Source organism: Rhinichthys klamathensis, unplaced genomic scaffold (genome assembly GCF_029890125.1).
Source record: "Rhinichthys klamathensis goyatoka isolate OS25496 unplaced genomic scaffold, OSU_Roscu_1.1 h1tg000333l_1, whole genome shotgun sequence".
Classification (NCBI taxonomy): domain Eukaryota; kingdom Metazoa; phylum Chordata; class Actinopteri; order Cypriniformes; family Leuciscidae; genus Rhinichthys; species Rhinichthys klamathensis.
Genome location: NW_026606848.1, coordinates 218,012 through 240,108, shown reverse-complemented (window position 1 = coordinate 240,108; position 22,097 = coordinate 218,012). Strand labels below are relative to the sequence as shown.

At 42.2% G+C, this 22,097-nt stretch overlaps 1 protein-coding gene across 9 annotated transcripts in view; it reads left to right on the top strand.

Annotated features, from left to right (window-relative positions):
• The window catches only part of kcnc3a (potassium voltage-gated channel, Shaw-related subfamily, member 3a), a 68,670-nt gene that overhangs the window by 20,701 nt on the left and 25,872 nt on the right, over nt 1–22,097 (top strand). For 8 of the 9 annotated variants that reach the window (XR_008809698.1, XR_008809699.1, XM_056272254.1 and 5 more), the window contains exon 3: nt 20,821–21,805. Coding sequence is in view for 7 of the 9 variants with exons in the window: in XM_056272254.1 (XP_056128229.1) it covers nt 20,821–21,805 (985 nt within the window). In the remaining 2 variants the exon portion in view is untranslated. The remainder of the gene's footprint in view (nt 1–20,820; nt 21,806–22,097) is intronic. The other variant, XM_056272250.1, reaches the window with a different exon arrangement.

Here is a 22,097-nt window from a genome sequence, read left to right as displayed (position 1 = left end):
GGCTGTGTGCTGCAGGAAAGAGGAGGAGGATCTGGCAGGTGTCCGTGTCATTTTTACAAAGCTCCGCACCAGCCACTGCACAGAATCCCCAACCAATCAGTGCTCGGCACACAGAGCTGCTCCTTACACAGCAGAACGAGCCGCCACTCGCTTCTCCCCCTCCTCCCGTATCGCCGTTCCCTCCTCTGCGTTTCACATCCCTCCGTCTCCCCCTCGACATTCATTTGATGTCTTTTCATCAGCGGTGTGCTCTTCTGTTGTTTCCATCATCACACCCGCTAACCCCTTTATGCATCTCCACACACACTCAAAGTGGGTTTGATGCCGGTTATAGGTTGTTTTTGCATTATGGATGGGTTCTCTTTAGAAAACGACCGTTTCAGCATCCCACTCTCCCATCTCTTTTACTTTCTCCCACCCATTTCTCTTCTCGTGCCCCTCCTCCATCTGTTTTCCACCTTGCGTATCCGTTGGTTCATGTCGTTATGGTGCAGTAAGGCAAAAGAGGGAGAGGGCTTGAGGCGATACATTACTGTGACGCTCCAGAACTCTTCCCCCTCCCTCTGTACCTTTCCCTTTCCGTCTCGCTAACATGCTTGCTTAGCAGATTACATTAGTGGCCAAGTGTGATATTTTGTCCGGTAAGTCCCTGTGTGTCCTCTGGTATGCGTATAGCAAAAGGCTGCATATTTTTGACATATTGAATGAGATCCTTTTAGTCGATGGATTTATCAATTGATTTATAATGAAATCCTCTCCACCACTCTTTGTTTTTCATTTAAATTATCCTATTGATTTTTTTTGTGCTGATTCAGTACAGTGATCAGCCGCAAGCACTGAGTGGTACAAATTACACTCCCGAGAGGTGTGTGTGTGTGCGTTTATGATGTGAATGCGCTTGATTAGATCAGAGATTCTCAACTGGTTTTGCTTAAGGATCCAGATTTTATATTGGATGAGCCAACACAATACCAAAAGTGTTTATTGCACTACTATTGTCTTTACAACCATGTATCATTTGAGCCATAGCCTTGTGGGCACTGCTCTGACATATAGCGCTGTATATATGTATAGCATGAGTTAAAGTAATAGTTTACCCAAAAAGGAAAATTCTGTCATTATTTACTTACCCTCCAGTCTGCTGAACACAAAAAGGATAAGAATGTCTGTAACCAAACAGTTGATGGTCCCCATTGACTTCCATAGTATTTTCAAATCACTTTCAAACCAAGCAGCTTTCTGTTGGTCTTTGCAGCAAATTTGCATGAACATTTTTTTAACCTGATGCGAAATCTTTCGGTCTCGTGCAAAATTCCAGATTCCTGTTAAAATAAGTGGATTTCGCATGCAAAATTTCACAGAGCAATGATAGATGTGACTGTACCTTTAGGCTAAATAGCAAAATTGATCAAAAGCAGAAGTGTGGTTTACCAGCCATGGAACAGATACTAAGATAATCACTGTGTTTGCTTTATCAAGTGACAGTGATTTTTATTGGATGGATTTTAATTGGTTTGACATCAACAACAAAAGACATAAATCATTTTCTCCTCTTTTGAAAAGTTTACAAGCCTGTTTTTTACTATCCAAACTATGCATACCTGTTTTAATTTAATTGTTTTACATGTGTTTAGGTATCATGATCATGAGTCCTCTCTTGTAAAGATGGAATGCAATAATGGGCTTTTTGTGTCGTTGGCCTCTTTTTACTGAATGGAGTGAATAGTGGGAACAGTTTTTTGAAAGGTCAGTGTTTGTAGGTGAAGAATGAATTTCTAAAAGTAAGTGCCTTTTTCTATCACATTAAAGACCGTAATATAAATAGACATTAAGTCCATTTAACCTGAAACAAGTTTATTTAGAGGTGATTTGATACAGTACATAGTTTTGATTTCTGTTATAGGGGTGTGACGGATTTCAAATGCTATTTGTCCATTTTAAATGTCAGTCTAAATAAAATCATATTTTTAAATGACATGTTTTTGTAACTCTTCTAAAATTTTAAGCCTCACCAGATTAGACTACCGGTTATGCATTTTAATTATACTTTCTGCTTTATATACCTTATACTTTTTTTTTTCTTATAATTGTGCTTAGATTAGATTCTTAGATTATAAAATACTTTTGCTTGACATAGCCATAAGGTTTAATCGATTTTCTGAAACAGCAACCTCAGTCCAAATATATGCTGTAATGTTTACTCAGTGAAGGGTATGTTGGAATAAGAATATAAATAGACAAATATAAATAGACACCAAGTCCATAAAACAATTTTACAAATGTTGACATTGATTTCAATACATTTTGTATGCTAATATAAACAATTTAATGCATTACATTTCATTTTGAGGTACCTATATAATTTCAAATGGGGAAATATATACACTTTTACCTGTTACCTATTTGAGGTTTAAGTTTTTTCCCATCTTGCTATGGGAATGTGGCACGACCGTTGGCGTTGTTGTATCTGCCAGCGGCACAGTGTTGTGTTGTTGGCGGACATGACCCTGCGTGACAGAGGTGACTGTTTGTCTGTGTTCTCTCACTGTGTTCTGTGCTCCGTAATGATTCCTAATATGTCTTCACCTGCGTATTTTTCATATGTGATTCACAACATTCTTGTCCGTATGTGCAGTTGCATCAGGCAAATGCTGCAGTGCTCTGGCATATAGCAGATTAGGTTAGCGCAGGATTTCTCTCTTTCTTTCTCTCGCTCTCTCTCACACACACACAAACACACGGCGCTGCTGGATATGAATAGAACAGACCTGGGGAGCAGGGAGCAACAACGAGCGCTGTAATGGGGAGAACAGCAGGGCCTCAGTTTTCGGAGACCTGCACTTCCACCTCTGACATAAAGAGGGCGCTTTTTAAATGAACCTCATAAACACCCTCTGCATCCCCAGTATCTAGTTCCACTCCATCTCTCTCTCTCGCTCTCTCTCTCTCTCTCTCTTTCTCTCTCTCTCTCTCTCTCTGATACTCTTATATCTCTGCAGTGAATGCAGAATTTGTGACTTGCAGCAACATGTACACGCACACACTTCCCAGTCACTGCAGAAACAGACAACTGCTGTGTGACCTGAGGGTTCTCCACACCATTACACACTGCGATTATATTCACACTTACATGCTATTAACTGTATGGTGTGCAGGAAAAAACAGATTAAGCCAAAAAGATGTTTGCCAATTTAGCCAATTTACTGATTGAAAAAGCCTAAATTAAGCTCTTTAAGAAAATTCAAGTAAAGGATTTCTTTAAATGTAGCATATCTGCTTTTGTTTGTATTAAAAATGATCTTGTAGTATTATATTAATAATTTTGAATGCTAAAGTTTAATGCATAAAGCCTATCCTTAGTCTTATATTTCATATCCATACAAGGTGTCGCATTCATTTAAAAAATCTATATAGTTGAACGGTTCCTACAGAGCTTGAATGAGTCAAATGTAATTCAATAAGAGTTAAGAGTGTTTTCACTGTGTCTCTCTGTTCTCTTGTAAATACCTTCCCTTGTTTACTGTGTGAGGTAGGAAGGTACATCACAGTATATGGAAAATAGTTTTGGAATGTGAATTTCTGTGAATGTGAATGTTTTATTAGGCTACTCTCATGGTCTTCATGTGAATGTACCTAATTTTATACATTTTTCAAAATTATTTCTTCAATGGTAAAACTTTTTAACGAGTTTTCCTTTAAGCAATCACTGTACAGAATTGCTTATTTCTGAAAAATACACAATGGGACTTGCATCCATGCATTAAACCTAAAATAGCAATGGTGCCTGAAAATTTAACAGTGGCATTGTTTTTATGGCTGCTAGAGCATTCCTTTGCATACATACAGTGTAGAGAAAGAGCAGGTGAGCTGACTCAATAGTGTTGTACAATTGAGATCTGAATGCTGCTTTTATGAAGGCAGGGTTTTTCTGCGCATTCTCCTTTCTGAATTAACATTCTTATGATGTGATCTATTCGATTAATTCTGATGTACTCTCTTCCTGTCCTGCTTTTGCTAGTTTCTTTCCCTCACATTCTGTCTTTTTCTTTTTATGTCTCAGTATCACCATCTCTGTGGCATAGTTAGGTCAAGTATGCATCACCGGGCTCTGATTATATAGACCCGTCTGTAGGGCTTTATACATCCCAGTTAATTGATGCTAATAGTCTGTTGTAATCTTCTGTCGGAAATGCTGTTTCTCCTTCCCTTAATCCTACTGTACTTCTCTCGACTCTTCCATCATGCTTGCACTTCTCTTTTCAACTTTTTGTTATTTCTCTTAAATCTTTCACTGACAAACACACTTTGCACCTTTCTTTGTATTTTCCTCCATTTCGTCTCGAGTCACTTCTTAGACATTACCATCTCAGATTATAGTATTTTTTGTCTTATATATACTATATTTGGAGGCAAAACACATGTACAGTAATTAGGTGTTTCTTCAACTATTGGCAGTTTTGGCCTTCTGGACTTGAATATTATTGTTAACTATTGCATTTTAATAGACATTTTGTGGTGGTGGGAAAGACTTAAGGCGTATATCATTTTATGCATCCATAGACATAATTAATCACTACTTTTACACATTTTGCGTAACTTAACACTGACAGTGTGACTGGAAATGATACATTTAAAAAAAAAATGTGTTCTCCAGCCTTAATTTGTCTTTATTTTTGTCATTTCATCTCAAGCTGTTATTCACTGACAGTGTTTTTCCTGGGTGATTGAGGATTCTACACTAACTTCTAAAGAAAACTTTATTGGGTTACAAATTCGTTGGTCATGATACAATTGATGCCACAACTGAGAAACAGTAGAATGGTTTATTTATTCCACTCTTTGTTGAGATTATAATGGTTTTGAAAATGTAATATATTTTTTACTCTGCTTTAGGGACCAGGTAAAAAAAAAAAAACTACGCAAAAAAACATTCACGTAAAAAATAATGCTTTAGACAACAAAACGAAAAAAATACACCATTTGTGAAAATTATGCTGAGTGGTCTTTTGTCTATGAGGTCAGGCTTTTGACTAATGCTAAGTGTGTTTTGTCAGACATTACCTATTTACACTTTCATTATTCATGATGAAAGAAGACAGGAACAGAGGGATGGACAGAGAAGAGGGATAAATAGAACAATGAGAATATGACGGCAAGATTAAGGGAAAAGGGAGTCCTGCAAACTATGATGTGCGTAAGTGTGGTCTGTAATATTCATGGTGTACTGCACAGTGCTAATAAAAATTAGGTCGCTTCATGTCAAATGAAAGCTGTGGATAGAGGAGAAAACAGAGACATGAAGAAGGAGGGTGAAGAGGATGAGGATACAAAAATGGCTGGAATATAAAGGAGGGATTTTCTCCTTTTCAGATAGATTAGAAAAGATCAGAACATTTTGTAGATGTAGTGGAGTAGTGGAGGGATGTGATAGATGGCAAAGAGTTCTGGTTCTTTAAACTACGACATCTGCCTCCTCTATTGTATCCACTTCCCATCTCCTCTCCAGTCATCTGCTCTTTAAACTTGCGTGCTTGCGGCCAGATTGCTCCTTTTACTAGAGACTCTGCCTTCTGTTTCCAATACTCCAGACAAATCTAGACTTCTATTTTTAGCCCAGAGCCTATGTATATTCATAAACACCAACTGTAGATGATTTATTAATGATAGAAAAAATTATTCAGCTGTGGTTTTAGCTTTGCATGCCATGGACAATTCCTATTCATTTCAGTGGTCACTCACCCTCTCTGTAGTTCCTTATCAGTGGTCCAGTGCTGTGCAGTAACTGGCTAAGACAAGATGGTAAATGCTGTGCTGCAGTTTTTGTGGTTGATACAGTGTTGTCCAAAAGTATGAGAACACATTAAAAAATCTGGGATTTAAAATTTACATTTGTAAAAAAAAAACTGAAAGCTTTGGTATTTAGAAAAGTTTTAAACAAAAAAATTATCTTGTTTGTGTAACAGTTGTGATTCTCAAGCTGTCCTAGTTAACAGCTAATATACATTATTCAACCTATTTGGTATGAACAGATAAGCAATGTGAGGACATGTTTGTATTCTTGCGATAGCCATGAATATCACTGGTAACAGGGAACTACACTAACATTTTCCACTGGTGGCACTTGCGCTACTAACTTTTTCAGTTACTAGCGCAAAACATGATTTGGTCGCACAAATTATTTATATAGTAAGCCGCTCTGGATAATAATGACCAATAGTGAAACTGTATTGCATACAGATGTGCTTTTTATTTTACTCTCCATCTTTTAAAACACATGCCTTCTTGTTTTCTTTAAAAATGGTTGGGATAGATTTACTGCAATAGAAAATACAGTAGCCTACACAATAAAGTGCTAAATTAATTTCTTTTGGATTTCACCATGCTATGGTTGGCACAGATGGGCAGACTTCTGAACTCTTATGGAAAAGTAAAATAAATATAATATGTCATTGTGAAGCTTCAATGATTCGTGTTTGAATTGTTTTGACGCAGTTACAAATTTGGACAGTCCTGCAATTGAAGGCCCACAGAATTTACAGTAGGGCTGCATGATATTGGTAAAAAAATGACATTGCGATATTTGATTTTTCTGCGATATATATTGCGATATAAAAACAATTTCACCAGATGACTTGAATAGCTCTACTTGGAAAGAATGAATCATTCTAGAATGACTCTTGAGTTCAGTGTTGGACAGATCAGTTGTTATTTTAACCATTCATTAAAGTGAATCGGTTCAAAGGAGTCAGTTCGCGAATCGGACGTGTCATTAACGGACCACGGCACACGTTGTGTGATTATCCAGGCAGTTTAGGACATCGCACAAGATTTGTCTCAACACAGAAAACATTTCATCACCAGATAGATTTTTTGTTTTGTTTATTGAAAGAGTGGTTTATGCCATCTGAATGTGTGGAAAGCTTTTCAGAGAAGATGAGGCAACGTTCCCTATCGGTCAGTCACTACAACGTAGGTCAGACTGACCAATAGGAATCTCGCTAGAGAGGCCAATCTACTTCGAGTGAAACTAAAACAAGCCAATGCACATTGGCATGCAATCATTTGCATCAGCTGCGCGTCCTCGTCAGCGCGGGTATTTAACAGCAGCTGTTATGATTGCACACTAGCTTTTTGCTTCGGAGCCAAACGCTTCATGGTAATCCTACAGAGTGTGAAACTTGGCAAGCCTTCGTTGGATCTCTCCTTGTTCGGTGCGGGCGTTACAGCACGGCAGCGCGAGCAGTCTTGTGTCCTCTCTCTTCTGTCTGTCTTTTTTGTTTTGTTTTTTTGAGCAAATTCAAAAAAGCTGTTTTAACAGCTGGTAAGGTGCGCAGTTCAGCGCTCAAAGGCTGTTCTCACAGCCGGTAAGACCTGCCAGCGAGAGAGAGAGACAGCGCACAGACGGGTGCACATTCCCGTCTGTGTTCGCAGTGACTGTTCCCCTGCGTGCTTCAGCACCAGTGAGAGTAGTCCCTAAAAGAGCTTACACAGATAGACAGCGTCTTTAAAAAAAAAAAAGAAAAAAAAGATGACTTTCTATCTGTGTGTTTCTGGATGCGGTCGTTACCTGGGCTCACAGGATGGTCACAAGCGCTGCCTCGTGTGTCTGGGCATTGAACACGCTGAGGCAGCGTTTGTGGATGAGTCATGTACCCATTGTGGGAAGATGACCATCGCGGAGCTACGGTCGAGACTCCTGTTCCTGCAAAGGGGCGGAGTCCCCGTGCCTCTGCCTCGTTCCAATCCTCCTCGGAGGGTTGCTTCGGGCGGGGGCACGGGTGACCTGAGGATCACGGTGAGCGCGTCTCCTTCGGGGAACCAACCCCCTAGGAGCCCTCACCCCTCTCATGCTCCGCAGCCAGTTGAGCTTCCATTGGAGAGAGCTGGACCATCCTCGAGGTGTGTACCGGTTGTCTCCTTTGGGGCTCCCAGTGACCAGATGTCGATCGCTGCATCGGAGGGTGGGTCAGACTTCTCTGCGGACGACGACTCGGCACCGCTGCCTCCTTCGGGGGTGCCAGCGGTGCCTGAGACGGACCCGGAGATGATGGCCATGCTCTCCCGGGCCGCCAACGGGGTCGGGCTCGTGTGGAATCCTCCACCGTGTCCCGAACCCTCGAGGTGGGATGATTGGTATCTCGGGGTGGCGCGCGCTGGTTCTCAGCAACCCACCCCAGTGCCTTTCTTCCCGGAGGTGCATGAGGAGCTTACGGGAACGTGGACGGCACCTTTTACTGCCAGAAACCGTTCCGGTGGCTCCTCCTCCCTCACCACCCTTGATGGCGGGGCAGCTAAGGGATACACGCGCATCCCGCCAGTGGAGCGGGCCGCTGCAATGCAGCTGTGCCCTAACTCCACTCGGCGCAGAGAACCGTGTCTTCCTTCCCGGGCCTGTAGGTACTCGTCGGACCTATTCGACGAGGCTTACAAGGCCTGTGGGGAAGCTGCCTCTGCCATGCACGCCATGGCGTTGCTGCAGGTCCATCAGGCCAAGGCACTGAAGGACCTGCACGAGGGTGGTCATGATCCACAAGTTCTCCAGGAACTTCGTGCCGCAACGGACCTCGCGCTTCGTGCGACGAAGGTCACCGCGCGGTCAGTGGGTCATGCGATGTCCACCTTGGTGGTCCAGGAGCGCCATCTCTGGCTGTGTCTGGCAGACATGAGTGAGGCTGAGAAGCTCCGGTTCCTCAACTCCCCCGTGTCCCAGACCGGCCTCTTCGGCGACGCGGTCGAGAACTTCGCCCAGCAGTTCTCGGCTGTACAAAAGCAGACTGAGGCCATCAAGCATATCCTGCCGCGGCGGTCAGCTGCTGCCTCCAACCCACCGCCTGCGGCTCCTCAGTCTGCTCGTCGCCGGGGGTGTCCTCCTGCGTCTGCCCCTGCTCCCGCGCTGCAGCAGCAGCCTCCACCTAAACGGCGCCGTGGAGCCAGTCGCAGGCAGGCCGCCCCGCCCGTCCAGGCCCCCGCCAAGAAGGGTGGCAAAGCCAGAGGTAAGCGGCCCCAGGACGGGCGACCCGGAGATGGAAGGGACTGCTCTCCAGGAGATGGTGACCGCATCGCTCCTTCCCCCGGAAGAGGGCCGGGTGGAAAATCCTGTATTCGTTTTGTTCCGCCGCTGGCCTTAAAACCAGCGGTACCCAAATTTTCAATAAAAGAGCAGTTTCTACCATCTCTGGGTCCGAAGAGGACCCGGAGAGCAGTGGGGGGACAGAATCCTCACCACTCTCATCCGCCTCCTCTGTCGCCAGTGAGCAGCAGTGTGCAGTTTGAGAACGCCACCGAGCCGCCTCCTGCACCTCCTGCCCCGTGGAACCAGGTAAGTGCTGCACAGCACACACAGACCCTGTTACGGGCCGCCTCCCAGAGAGAGCCTCCCGAGCCACGTCCCTGTGTTCCACCTCGCTGCCCCACTCCGGGTACGCCTACAGTCCCTTTGGTCCCGCTTGCACAGTCTCTGAGAGCCTGGTTAGCGCTCCCCAGTCCGTCTCGCTGGCTCATTCGGACCATCAGGCTCGGCTATGCGATTCAGTTCGCCCGGCGTCCCCCCAAGTTTCGGGCCATCCACTCCACTACAGTGAGAGCAGCCGATGCCCATGTCTTGCGTGCGGAGATCGCAGTCCTACTGGCGAAGGACGCGATAGAGCCGGTCCCTCCAGCCGATATGGGGTCGGGGCACTACAGTCCCTACTTCATTGTACCCAAGAAAGGTGGTGGGTTACGACCGATCTTGGATCTGCGAGTTTTGAATCGGAGCCTCCACAAGCTACCGTTCAAAATGCTCACGCAGAGACGCATTTTCGGATGCATCCGTCCCCAAGATTGGTTTGCAGCGATCGACCTGAAGGACGCGTACTTTCATGTCTCGATTCTTCCTCGACACAGGCCGTTTCTGCGCTTTGCGTTCGAGGGTCGAGCATATCAGTACAAGGTCCTGCCCTTCGGGCTGTCCCTGTCTCCTCGTGTCTTCACGAAAGTCACGGAGGGGGCCCTTGTTCCCATGAGAGAACAGGGCGTTCGCCTCCTCAACTATCTCGACGACTGGCTTATACTAGCACTGGCACACAGCTGGCCCCGGGGCCTCCGCAAATATGCGTTTCCCCCAGTGAGCCTACTGGCACAGACACTGTGCAAAGTCAGGGAGGACGAGGAGCAGGTCCTTCTGGTGGCTCCCTATTGGCCCACCCGGACTTGGTTCCCAGAACTCATGCTCCTTGGGACAGACCCTCCCTGGCCCATTCCTCTGAGGAAGGATCTTCTGACTCAGAGACGGGGCACCCTATGGCACCCGCGTCCAGACCTCTGGAAACTCCATGTCTGGTCCCTGGACGGGACGCGGAGGTTCTAGGTGACTTACCCCCTGAGGTACTTAACACCATCACTTCAGCACGGGCGCCGTCCACGAGACGTGTTTACGCCCTGAAGTGGAACCTGTTCGACGAGTGGTGTTCTTCTCGCCGAGAAGACCCCCGAAGATGTTCGATAGGGTCTGTGCTTTCCTTCTTGCAGCAAGGGTTGGAGCGAAGGCTGTCTCCCTCCACCCTCAAAGTACATGCTGCAGCTATTTCAGCTTATCACGACCACGTAGATGGCAAAACAGTGGGGAAGCACGACCTGGTCGTCAGGTTTCTTAGGGGGGCGAGACGAATAAATCCTCCTCGACCCCCCTCCATACCCTCTTGGGATCTTCCCCTGGTGCTTCGAGCACTTCAGGATGTTCCCTTTGAGCCTCTGCAGTCAGTAGACTTAAGCTTCTTCCATGAAGACTTTGCTACTGGTTGCACTGGCCCTGTCAAGAGGGTAGGAGACCTGCACGCATTTTCGGTCGACGAATCGTGCCTAATCGTGACATGCAGATTCGGCTAACCTCGCTTTGCTCGCTAAGGACGGGGCCTACGCCAAAGAACTCATAAATTTATGCTTGCTGAGCTGTCAATAAATGTATATAGCCATTCAATTTATCTCCCGAGTCTTTCTGGTAGAAATGATAGTGACGTCCATAGCCAGGGAAGTAGCAGACATTTTAAAAGTGAGGGGGACACAGCTGTCAGTCAACGTAAACATCAAGCGACCAAATAAATAATACAGTATGTACATTCATAAATCAGGTGAAGAAAAACTCCCCATGGAAAAAGGGCTTCATTTGTATTTTCCAGAAAGTTTTAAGAGAGAAAATGTCAGCTATTTAAGAACTATTAAACATTGAACATTTAATTAAATGTTGTCTAACAGTAGCATTCAGGTAAAATACTACAGAAATTTAATGAAGTAATCAAAACTAAAAATGTATAGTGCTCACTGTATAATGCTGTATGAATGAAATATAGATTAATCCTTTTTAAAGCTACAAAAGCCTTTCAGACAGGAACAGTGAGTGATTTTCAGGAGGTAAGGTGCGGTTGAACTGTATAATAATTCATTATTATAATTCAACCGCACACTAACCCTATCGGTAAGCATAACTCCACCCATTAGGTCCACAGACGTGGAGCTTGACTAGGTCAAGATCAAACCATTACATCCAGAGAGGGGGAGCTGGATGTCATTTGGCTCTGCAGTGAGCACCACTTGAGGAACTCACTGTTCCTTTAAACAGCATTATGGTAAAAATGGAACACTGTGGCAACAGCTTTGTACGCGACCGATTTTTGCTTCTGGGGCTTGAGTGGAACTGACAAAACAGCAGTTTCTTTCAGTTTTTTCCTCTCCGTTTGGCCTAAAGCACTGTTTTTGTGGCCATCCAGTTTGAAATGTTGACTAATAACACAGAGGTTTTTCTGATTTTCCATTGCAATGTTCTCTCCATATTTACCATTCTTTGTAGCCTTTAACCACTGGCTGCAACACACTGGATCCTTAACTGGAAACCGAAAATATCTCACTCCAGCTAAACGTTTACTCTTTGAGTTCTTGCACCAGGGAACAATAAAACCATTATGAATAAAAGTTTAGTAAGCAGTATTTCCTACTAAAGCCATGGCGGTATTTGACTCTGGTAAGTGTATCTGGTGAGCAGACTGGTGGGAGGGGCCTTGGACGGCAACATGCCCAGTGCATTATGGGTGTTGACGTTTGCCTGCCTATTTGGCAAAAGGGAAGACAACAGCGTTTTTACGTCTTTCTACTCTATAGGCAACAAAGTGCCCATTGAAAGCCATTTTGCCAGCTGTGAAGTACCCCTTTAACATCAGGCACATCCCTCGCTTTATTACAGACGCCTTTGACCGCGGCTCACGTATGATCTTTTAATCTCTCACTTTTAAACGCTGTGTCAAGTTAAAAGAAGTTCAACTCATTTCGAGACTTTGCGGGGGGGGGGGGTTTGGGAGGAGGTTTCCATTTCATATTTTTAAAATTCAGGTACCCTCATAATAACTCCCCCCTCTTACTCACATGAGATCACAGCAATAGCAAACCACAACGATCCAATCAATTCCCGATGGACAAAATCAAATTCCGTCCTACATTTCTCTTGTTCAAGAAGCCATTTACTGATTAGATGATATACATCACAATAGGGAAGAAAAGACTATTGCAACTTTCATGTCATGACGACTTTAAACGTTTTTTATACACAAGAACGTGTGAATGGCCCATAAAACATGACTGGCAGCTGTAATGGCAGCCCATATTCATTTGACTTGTTTCACTCGTGGTATCAGAATTTTGATCTCTACTGTAACAAGATGTGTGTCATGGTACAGCAACGTCAGAATAAACATGTATATTATTTAAAGCTGCCGTCGGCAACATTTTTTTGATCATATTCAGTGAAATCAACACTATAATCCGACAGAACAACATATATAAAGTGGTTTTAGAAAAAAACCCGAGCTTCTAACTCCACCTGGAGCGTGTTATTTGTTTTGCAAAAATCCACAGCTCCCGGATCATCGGGTCCAATCAGTGCAGTGGGGTGTGAGATCTGACTGTCAATCACAGATCGGGCACACGCCACCCCTCACGCACGTTACAATAACATGCACACGCCTGAAGTTCGCGCAGTAACGAAGAGTGATGGTGGATGGATCTCGCTTTCAAAACACTAACAAATCAAGTAAGCTCGTTTAGAGTATAAATGACGTTAGCAATTGCAATCTATCGGTAGATTAGCCAGGGCAGCATACCTCCAAATACTCCATGGTGTTGATGGATGCTGATGAGACGAGCGCGTTCACTGAAAATCTGGTGCACACGCACTCGAGCACGAACTCGGTGGGAGGGTATCCGTTGATAGTGGGGGAGGGGCATGAGAGTTGTAAACATTCAAAATTTTGCCTAAGTCCACTCAATCTGCCAGACTTGCCGACTGCAGATTTAACTAGAGTAGGTTTTTAATATATATATATAATTTTAGATTTGTGAAGGAATTTTATGTGTAAGTTGTCACAAGGTCACCTTGTCTACACAGGACGCGAGCGACGCAACTAAAAACAATAAAACTTATTATAAACAGTGATTCTGTCTACACTGGATGCGGCGCAATGCGAGCGACAAATCTCCAACAGTAAACTGATGCCTCGTTCTGTTTATGACGTACTGACACAAAGGACAAATGCTTTGTGCTTTAACAGTCGACAACAATCACGTCCGGTGTAGACACAGTGTAACACAATGCAGCACACACACACACTGCTGATCTGAGAACAATGTTCAGAGGGATCTAAGACCAAAGCTTTGACCTTTTGTGCTTCAAGGAATGCGCAGTTCTGTGTTTTATGCAGTGTTCTGCACGATACAACAAAACATTGTTGTTTTGTAAGACATGATGCATTGGTTTTTGATCTCATCAGGCCTTCTGATTTGCTAGAGCATGTTTTTTAGTATTTGCTCTGCAGGCAATTCCTGCAGAAATCTAGCAGGCGTGTCCCACAGAGCTGACACAGTGTATCTGGGAAAAGCAATACTTAAATGCTCCTCTTGGAATAGCTCGCTTTACTTACTTACTCAACCGTTCTCAAGCCAAGTAATAGTGAAGGTTCTCCTGAGCTTTCTGAAACAGTTTCTGCAATTTTCTGTGGAAAGATGATGATTGTGCTAATCCTAAATGGAGTGTGGATTTTCACTTGGTCTTGTGAATGCACTCCACTGTAAAGAGAAAATATTTCTCATAAATATGCAACTAGTTCTTGAAATAATTTGGAATCATACACTTGATGATCTTATGCTATGCTATGTATTACATATTCCATAAAGAAAGTAGGAAAACTGTATTGTTACAATTTTTATAGACATTTGAGCTTTTAAGTTCTCTCTTGCAATTTTCATTACTCTAATGCAATATAAAGAGTCTAATTTTTAATGACAGTCACATGACAAAAGATGATAAAATATTCATTTTAAAGTACTTATACATAATGGTTTTATTGTTTTGTCTTTAAAGAATAATTCATACATTAAAAAAAAAAAAAAAAAACTGCAAACATCATTTCAGTGTGCTTATTTGTCCTGAAAATAATGTCACAATGAAAAATAATAATATACAAAAAGCTACTAGTTTTTGGCCTCATTCTCTCTTTTTTTCTTGGTGGGTGAGATTTAGATGTAAAAATGCATTAAAGTTATGAGCTTAGCTTAGGGTTCATGGTGGCAGCTTCATGCTTATATTCATTGTCTGACTAGTAGGCTAAAGTCTTAGCAGAACTCTAGTCTGAGCCTGTTCACTTCCCTTCATAAACCTTTATACCCACACTCAATTATAAAGACGTAGGGCCCAAAACAGTATGAAATTCTATGTTAAACTTATCTGTTGATCATCTTTATTGGTGCGCTAGGGGATGGTTATACTGTACACTCATTCCAATGTGTAAAATCCATTGTCATTCTCCTACGGTTCAGATATTGGTGTCTTATTTAACTTTTATGAGGTTGGTTTTAGGACCCAACATTCAGATGCACGCACAGACATTCAAGTTTGTGTAAGTCGTTCATCCCATGAACTTTTTGCATGGTATGTTTCTGCGTGTTCTTAGAAAGTTTGACAGTATCGAGTCAGCAGGCACCATCTCAAGGGGTCATATTTCATGCAACCTTTCTTACAGAAAAAGCTGGTCATGATGGTTAAAAAGATGTTCATATTGGCGGTGGATCTTGTAATGGAATACAGGAACAAGAGCAGATATGTGGGCAGCAAATAGCCATTAGGAGCGTATCTACACTCCCAGGAGTGGCATTAAGGCATTATGGTGAAGAGTTACTTCATTCCAGGAGAGTCGCTCCTGCTCGAGTCCTTATTCATCCTCTAAATCTTTAAACAGTGATGCTCTTAGACTTCGTTCCACAACTGTGGAGCCAGACTGCAGTGATACAAGAAAATATTAATTCTGTTCTTGCATAAGCACTGAGGTTTTGTGACCTTCAAGAATCTAGGGGGTGTTCACTCACTCATACAGTGCTCTGCAGTGTGGAAGCGAACTGAAAGATATTCATTTTCAAAGAGAGTTGTCACATTTCTAGTCACTTGTGCGAGTTGCGCTTTGGTGATGTGAGTCGAGCGACATGACGACAAAGTTGAGAAAAAAGTTGAACTTTATGCAAATGGGTGGTGACTTTCAGACACTGTAGTCAGGTGTAGGCAAAACAGAGACGTATGAAATGATATAAAATTATAAGAAAATGAAATGATATATGATACATAATAGGCATATATATATATATATATATATGCATTTGTGTCAGAAATTGTTGGCATTCAGAAGAGTTAGCTTAATTCATTGATGTTCTTGTCCATGGTATGATGCACTCTGCGCTGGTGCAAACACTTTCCTTTCCAGAATATTAAAGAAAACTGATTTGTGATCAGAGGGTTGAGAGATTGGAGCTCGCTTGTATCTGGAGCAGAACGTGTGGAGTGCTGGTGACATTGTGCGTGGTGGTGGTGGAGTGTCTGCTTGACACACAAACGGGTCCCTCATCAGGATTTTGAGGGCACGACAAGATGGGCTCGTTAAATTAGTTCATGCTAATCGGGTTGGGGAATTAGTTAATTCTCACAGGATGCCACAGTCCTTCATTTGACTGCTTCTCGTTCGTCATGGGAGGATTGACCTGACTGCAGCTATTTGAGAGATGTCCTTAAAACTGTTTTTTAGGTGTCTTAATTCAAATGGTTAAGAAACTGTGTTTTTGTTTGTATCTGTTTTCTTCATTTGTTATTGTTTTTTATGGGTACTGAAAGGAACAGAAAGCGGTGCATATGTGCACCTAGACTGCAAAAATCATTCTCATGTCAGTATTTTTGTCCAATTTTCTAGTACAAACATCTTTAAAATAATAAATGTACTTCAATAAATGTACTTATTAGATTCATTTACTCAAGTCAGCATGAAATAGAGCTGCACGATTCTAAATTGAGAATCACAATTTTCTTTTGTTTCAAATAGAGATTCTATTCTCTATACTAGATAACTAAACTAAATAACATGTAATCTACTAGTGGTTCTGACAAAATGTTAATTGCTTAATTATTAATCAGTTTGAATGAATGATTCAATGACTCACTCATAATTGCTTTACAGTTGTGTTCGACTTGAAGCAGCTCTGCACAGACCGATTGTTGTATGATATCAAAGTACAGCGAGGGTGATTAGAGAGCAGACGGCATATCATTTGATGTCATACACCGATCACACAGCGCCGCTTCAAGTCAAACACACCTTACTTGTTTCATTACTGGATGAATCAGTTGTCTTTTAAGAATAAGATCTGAATCGAGATCACAATCTTTACACTTAATTATGTAGATCTAGCATGAAATTCAAATTCACCCTATTGATTTTTTAAATGCATGTTATAGATCTTATTATCAATGTATTTGCTTCATTTTTTACTTAGTTGCAATCAAAATTATTCAACAAAATTGACATTTTCTGCTGAGAACCAAATTGAATGAAAACAATTCAACAAAGGGATCAGTAAAATATTATAGGAAGTTTCTTAATGCGCATTTGAGTGATTCTGAGAATGTTAAGATTATCATTCAAGAAAAAAAAATCGAATTGGCTCTAAACATTCATGTGCAAAATTATTCAACCCCCAAAAGTCAAATTTTGTGCAGAATCTTTTTTTTAATTCTTTATAACCTCCAATAAACGCCGCCTGTAAGTGCTTAGAAGCTTCTGTCGCCTCTCTACGGCAATCTCTACCCATTCCTTGCTTGAAAAAGCTTTCAGATCACTAATAATCTTTGGTTTTTATGTTGCCACTGCTTTCTTCAAATTCCACAAAATATTTTGAATGAGATTTAAATCTGAAGACTTTACAGGCCACTCAAGAACATTCTACGAACCAAGCTTCAGTAGATTTGGATGTATACTTTGGGATGGCTTTTCTGCAGGAAAGTCCATTGAAAGTCCATCACCATCTTTGCCAAAATGGCTTGATACTTGATAGAAGTCATGATGTCCTTCATACAGTCAAGATTTCCACTTCTTGCAACAGCAAAGCACCCCCATAACAAGACTGGAGCACCTCAGTGTTTGACCATGGAGATGGTGTTCTTCTGCTCATAAGCTTTGCTTTTTTTTGCACCAGACACACCATAGATCCATGGGTCCAAAAAGTTCACTCCATAAATCATTCTTCCAGAACTCCACAGGTCTATCCAAATTAATTTGAGCATATTCAAGTCTGGCTTTTACGTTCTTCTTGGTCAAGAGTGGGATTCTGCAAGATATCCCAACATTAAGACCATGCTTGTCTAGTGTTCTTCTTATTAAGAAATTGAAAAGTTTTTTCCTACTTGCATCATGTCCTCTTGCAATTCTTTGCTCTCAGTTGCTCTGATCAAACATTTTATTCCCCTTAATATTGTGCTTTTTCTTCACCACATTAAAAGTTTTCTGGTACAACAAATGTTAAAGTTATGAATAAGGCTGCCAGCTGTGTCTCTAGGAACTTTTAGTGTTTTGGAATTTGTTGTAGCCATAGAATTTTGTATGTAATAAAACAATTTCTTCTCTCTAGCTTTTGTGAGAGCTCTTTTGACCTGGCTATTTTCTACTCAACTTTAGCACTTGCATGGGATAAATGTATGTATGTGTTACAGAACAAGCTCATTCAGTTTTGCTATAGAATTTCCAAAGGCTTAATTGTGTTTTAACACAATTTTATACCATATACCAAACAATTAAGTGACTTAAAACAGCACGTTGAATAGGGGTTGAATTATTATTATTTACCACAAAAAAAAATCCTATAGCTCAAAAGCATTACATTATATATTGACGTAATCACTTTTAAACTATTATAGATGCCACTAAACTATTATAGATGCAATTTTTTTTAAACTATATTTAGAAAAGCTTACATTTGTAAATTATTACAGTCTCCGGGGGGTTTAATAATTTAGATTGCAACTGTATAAATGTTTTACCTCATAATGATTAATCAAAATGTAATATTTAATTTATTTTTGAGTGCAATGTCCACATCTCAAAATCCAGTCAACATCTGATAGAACCAAGTTCCCATCCTACATTTGTTTTTATTTTTCATAATTCGTTTCACTCGGATGTACGTCACAATACGGAAGAAAAGATCTGTCCATACTTCGGTTTCATTGCAAAATAATGATGATAAAGATACTTAGTCTTCCTTTCAGAGAATAAATATTATATTTATTTTTCTTACCCCATTGGCAAGTTTTTCTTTTTCTCTTTTTGTTTCATCAACATTCATTCTTTTAAAAACAATTAGGCAATGGTGTAAGATAAATAAACTTTACTCACAATATATTCTCTGAAAATAAATCTCAGGTAAATATATTTAGTTTAGATATTTTTACTGGGGAAACCAGCTAAAACACTTGACTAGTATGACAATTATTTTTGCACTGTAAATGTCTGCCATGCCATTGTGAAATGTGTGGGACATCTGGGCAACTTGCAGGAAAGCCACAGAGACAGAAAAATTGAAAACATGGTAGGAGGACTGTCAGTGCAGAGGAGCCAGAAGACTGGAGGCAGAAAAGGAGGTGGAGAGATATTCCTCTGCAAAAGGAATGGTTTACCCCAGTAAAGGGAGGAGGGGCAAGTGTGGACTGACAGAGAGGAGGGGGAGAAATGAGGAGCGGGGAGTGGGGAGAATAATGCGAGCACTGCAGAGGGGGAATGGCAGCAGCAGCGCTTCACACACACACACACACTTCCAAATAAATGGCTTTAATGACGGGCTACATAAAAAAAATCACAGTGTGGATGCTGGTACTGAGGTGGACTGAGATAAACAGATTATATTGATTGCAGGTGATAGGAGAAGAGGCTGTGGGCTTTAACAAGAGATGTGCACCAGCCAATCAATGTACATCTATCTACAGGAGAGACAACATGACATCTCTTTTTTCAGAATGGTGACCACGCACGCTGCTGTAATTCACTGGCCCCTCATTTCCCCTTTTCTCCCTCTTCCATATCCTTATGCGCTCAGATTTTTTTAATTTCTAAATATATTTTTTTTCTCTCTCTCTTCTTCCCCTCCATTACAGTACTTTGTATATACAACCCATCTCTTCTCTCATTTACTGCCTCCATCATCTATTCTCCTCGTCTTCACACTCATTTCACAAAGTCTGCTTTACCCCCATCTTCCTTCTCTGTGGTGTTTCCTCAGTGCAGCGTGTCAATGAGACTGCTGCATTAACACCAGTCTCACTATTCGCAGAGCACTTTTGCTGTTTTGTTGTAGTATTTGGCGCCCTCTATCTGTGGTACATCTCTTTGTGATTGAGAACGACCTCTGCAGTGGTCCAAACTGCATCACAGCAGCCCCTGGATGTTAAAGCGCTTATTCTGTCATGTATATGCTTGTTTTCAATGTTCTTTTGTACCTGCTGCCCACAGCTTACGGTTTTGAGCACAGAAAGAGAATCCCAACATGCTATTTTGATTTATACAATCTATCTAGAAAAGGTGTCTTCAACCTTTTTCAGTCCAAGGACACTTTGTTGTATAGAAAGACCAAGCAGGGACCCTCTGTTAAATATTGTTTTAATTGAGTGTTGCATTTTAAGCCTGGCCTATAATAATGTGTGTTGTTTCATATTAATGCATTCACATACTTTATGATACTTAAGTTGCAAAGCCATTAAAACAACTATTATTATTACATTTAAATTTTACATGGTATATTTGAATCTGTGAGGAACAATGAAACGTTTAGGGGAACTCAGCTTCTTAAGTTTAGGTTTAGCTTGGTTCATTTTCCACAAAATTTAAGGTGCATCCCAATTTGCGTGCTTTTGCACTATTCTATGGTAGCCATTTTGTAGTATACCGTAAATAGTGTGAATAGTGTGTTCACACTGAAAATACCGACGAGAAACAGTGCACTTAAAGTACTGGGATGATGCACTTTTTAACTGTACAAACGGCAGGGGAAGGGCTTTCAGACTCTGAAGCTGGACGAGAAAATTCATACATTAAGCTGTGGCCACATTTACTGTTGTTATGCAGGTGAAATTCCAGTCAATTTAATAGGAATCCACTCGCATGAGGGTGAAAGATTTCGCAATGGGTTCGAGTTAGTCTGATGTGAAATTGTAGAGTACAGTGCATAGTATGTCATTTGGGACACAACTTAGTGTTTGGTATAAACAATAATTGGCGGAGCCCTTGTTGAAGACCCCTGATCTAGATCATGTTGATGATCAGACTGTTATTGTTTTTGCAATTTTGCCATAGAAATGACACTGTAACAGTTCTCAATTTAAATAGTGATCCAATAGTGATCTCACTGATTTCTCTGTATAATATAATTGTGCTCATCTTCTCATCTCTCTTTGTGTCTTCCTGTCTCTCTCTGTCTTCCTCTCTCTGTTTTTAGTATGTGGCGTTCGGCTCGCTCCTGTTCATCCTCATCTCCATCTCAACATTTTGCTTGGAGACACATGAGGCCTTCAACACCATCTACAATAAGACAGAGAACGTGACAGTGGGGAACGTCACGCGGGAGGAGATTGTGTATGAGGTAGTGACTGACAACTGGCTGACCTACGTGGAGGGCGTATGCGTCATCTGGTTCACCATCGAGGTGTTCGCCCGTGTCATCTTCTGCCCGGACAAGGCCGAGTTCTTCAAGAGCTCGCTGAACATCATTGACTTTGTAGCCATCCTGCCCTTTTACCTGGAGGTGGCGTTGAGCGGCCTCTCCTCTAAAGCGGCGAAAGACGTGCTGGGCTTTTTGCGCGTGGTGCGATTCGTCCGAATCCTGCGAATCTTCAAGCTTACTCGGCATTTCGTGGGGCTGAGAGTGCTGGGCCACACGCTCCGCGCCAGCACCAATGAATTCTTGCTCCTTATCATCTTCCTCGCTCTCGGAGTGCTCATCTTCGCCACCATGATCTACTACGCCGAGCGCATCGGCGCTGACCCTGCTGACCCCACGGCAAGCGCCCACACCACCTTCAAAAACATCCCCATTGGCTTCTGGTGGGCCGTGGTCACCATGACAACACTGGGCTATGGTGACATGTATCCAGAAACATGGTCTGGTATGTTAGTGGGTGCCCTGTGCGCCCTGGCAGGCGTGCTGACCATCGCCATGCCTGTGCCCGTCATTGTAAATAACTTCGGCATGTACTACTCTCTGGCCATGGCCAAGCAGAAGCTGCCCAAGAAAAAGAACAAGCACATCCCGCGGGCTCCGCAGCCTGGATCGCCCAACTACTGTAAGCCAGATGCCCTGGCAATGGCCACTGCCTCACCGCACAGGATCATGGGTAATGTGCTGGGCGGTATGGTGGGCTCTGGAAGCATGGCAGGAGACTGTCCTCTTGCACAGGAGGAAATCATAGAGATTAACAGAGCAGGTGTGTGTGCGTGTGAGTGTGAGTGTAGCCATGTGTTTACATGTCTGTGTGTGTGAGGTCTCTCTGCACTAATAGGTTACATTTCCAACAATAAGCCAAATAAGTGCTTTATTACCAACAAAAATATGCTATAGTGAGTATATTTTTGTGTGTGATGTCAGCTAGCCCCATCTCACCCATCATGAAAGTTCTGCCTGTGCTCATCACTTATAGATCTTTATAATGAACTGCCATCGCCTAAACTGGGTCTTTTATATAATCTTGTGTGTAAAACTGTCTACACACATGCACA